Source organism: Otolemur garnettii, unplaced genomic scaffold (genome assembly GCF_000181295.1).
Source record: "Otolemur garnettii isolate 467f Iridium unplaced genomic scaffold, OtoGar3 scaffold00065, whole genome shotgun sequence".
Classification (NCBI taxonomy): domain Eukaryota; kingdom Metazoa; phylum Chordata; class Mammalia; order Primates; family Galagidae; genus Otolemur; species Otolemur garnettii.
The window spans coordinates 1980284-1982221 of NW_003852460.1; the positions used below are offsets into that span (position 1 = coordinate 1980284).

Consider the following 1938-nt stretch of genomic DNA (forward strand, 5'->3'; position numbering starts at 1 on the left):
AAAAAAAAAGCAGAGTCTCACTTTGTCACCCAGGGTAGAGTGCTGTGGTGCCAGCCTAAGGCACAGCAACATCAAACTCCTGGGCTCAAGCAATCCTCTTATCTCAGCCTCCTGAATAGCTGGGACTATTTGTGTGTGTGCCCATACTACTAGCCTAGTTTTTCTATTATTATTATATTTTTAGTAGAGACGGGGTCTCACTGTTGCTCATTAAGGTCTGAAACTCCTGAGCTCAAGCAATCCACCTGCTTCAGCCTCCCAGAGTGCCACAATTACAGGCTCCAGCTATCATGAATAGGCCAATTGAAACTGTTTATGAAGCAGGGCTGGGAAGATCCCTTGAGGTCAGGAGTTCCACACCAGCCTGGACAACACAGCAAGACCCCATTTCTAAACAAAACAAAACAAAACAAAATAATTTAGGTGGGCCTCTTGACCCACACCTGTAGTCCTAGCTACTCAGGAGGCTGAGGCAGGAGGCTCACTTGAATGCCAGGCTGCAGTGAGCTGTGACAAACCTCAGTGCCCTCCAGCCTGACCAACACAGTCACGACACTGTCTCAGAAAAACAAAAACAAAAGCCATGTAATTAGTGAGTGCATCTTTTTAAGGCATCTTCGAAACTGCTCTTGCATGATAAAATACAGGCTAGCAGACCTGAACGCGCTATGGTTTCTGTTTGATTTGCAAGGTATGGTCTGGGAGAATCTGGTTTCTGGCACTAAATTAATCCAGGCTGTTTCGTATTACTGTTACTTTAAATTTCCAGAATCGGACAGGCTAACAAGCTAAGTGTTTGCAGACAGAGCTTGGTGCGTTACCTTGCCCTGTGACCAGGGCTAAATGCACCCCCAAGGCTGGCCGAGGCCCACCTACAGCCAGACATCCATGCAGCCCTCGGAGGGTCGGAGCAGAGGGGCAGCTTACATTTTAAAAGAATAAATACGGGACTGAATACCGTGAGCGGCTGCACAGACCTTGTGATAAAATTATTTCTGCAAGAATCTGGAAGGCGGCTGAAAAAAGAGCTTGTCACCCGCGAGCGCGAAGAGCGCTGTGGCGTCCAAGCGTAAAACGGATTCGCGCGGCCTGGGCAGTGCCGGGCTCTTCTTGCGCCATGCCCAGGAGGGATCCAGGCCCCCGACAGGTCCCCGGATTGCGCCCCGGTGCCACAACCCTAGCAGAGTCAGGCAGAGCTCCCGCGGGACCAGGAAGAGCCTGGCGACGGGAGCGGGGGCCTCTCCGGGGGCTTAAGGGACACCGCCGTTTCGGGGCGGGAGGAGCAACAGGGCGCGCCTTAGACAGGCCGGTGGACGGTTAGAGCCGTGTTCCCGGGAGAAGGCGCCCAAAGGGCGTATTTCCGAAAGCGTTTAAGTGAGTTCCGGGCGCGGGGACGAGGAGGTGGTCCGGAGGGCAGGAAAGGGGCGCGTCTTGGGGCCCGGGGAGCGGAGCCAGGGACGTCCTCTGGGAGGGGCCTCGTGCGCAGGGCGGGGCGGAGGCGGATAGGGGCCCCGCTCCTGGCAAGGAGACAGCGACAAAAGGCGGGCGGGGGGATCTTAGAGAATGGGCGAGTCACAGCAAGCTGGGCCCGGGTACTGAGCCCGGGAGGGACGGGGCGGGCCCCAGTGAGCGTCGTGGGGCGGACCCTGGCCGCGCTCTACCGGGGCGTAGAGGGCTCAGTTTCCGCTCAGGCCTCCAGGCTTCCTAGTACCTTCTCGTCGCTTCCCTGCCTCCTTTCTTTTTTGCCCCACTCTCTGCTGTTTCCTCCACCCGCCTCCGGCGTGCGTACGGGGCCGGGAATCCAACCCAATCCTCGGGTTGGTGAATCCAAGGCCCCGGCACAGCTGCGCCTTGCAGCACGCGCGCGCTCGCCCCAGACTCCGCTCCCGGCTGCTTTCGGGTCCCCCACCGCCCCGCCACCGCACGCTCCCGACCCCA

General features: G+C 57.6%; 1 protein-coding gene across 1 annotated transcript in view; it reads right to left on the reverse strand.

Moving 5' to 3' along the window:
- Positions 1 to 1938, reverse strand: part of ARSD (arylsulfatase D) — a 27350-nt gene that overhangs the window by 23441 nt on the left and 1971 nt on the right. Inside the window, exon 2 of the mRNA XM_023515062.1 lies at positions 978 to 1177. Within this exon, the coding sequence (XP_023370830.1) occupies positions 978 to 1177 (200 nt within the window). The remainder of the gene's footprint in view (positions 1 to 977; positions 1178 to 1938) is intronic.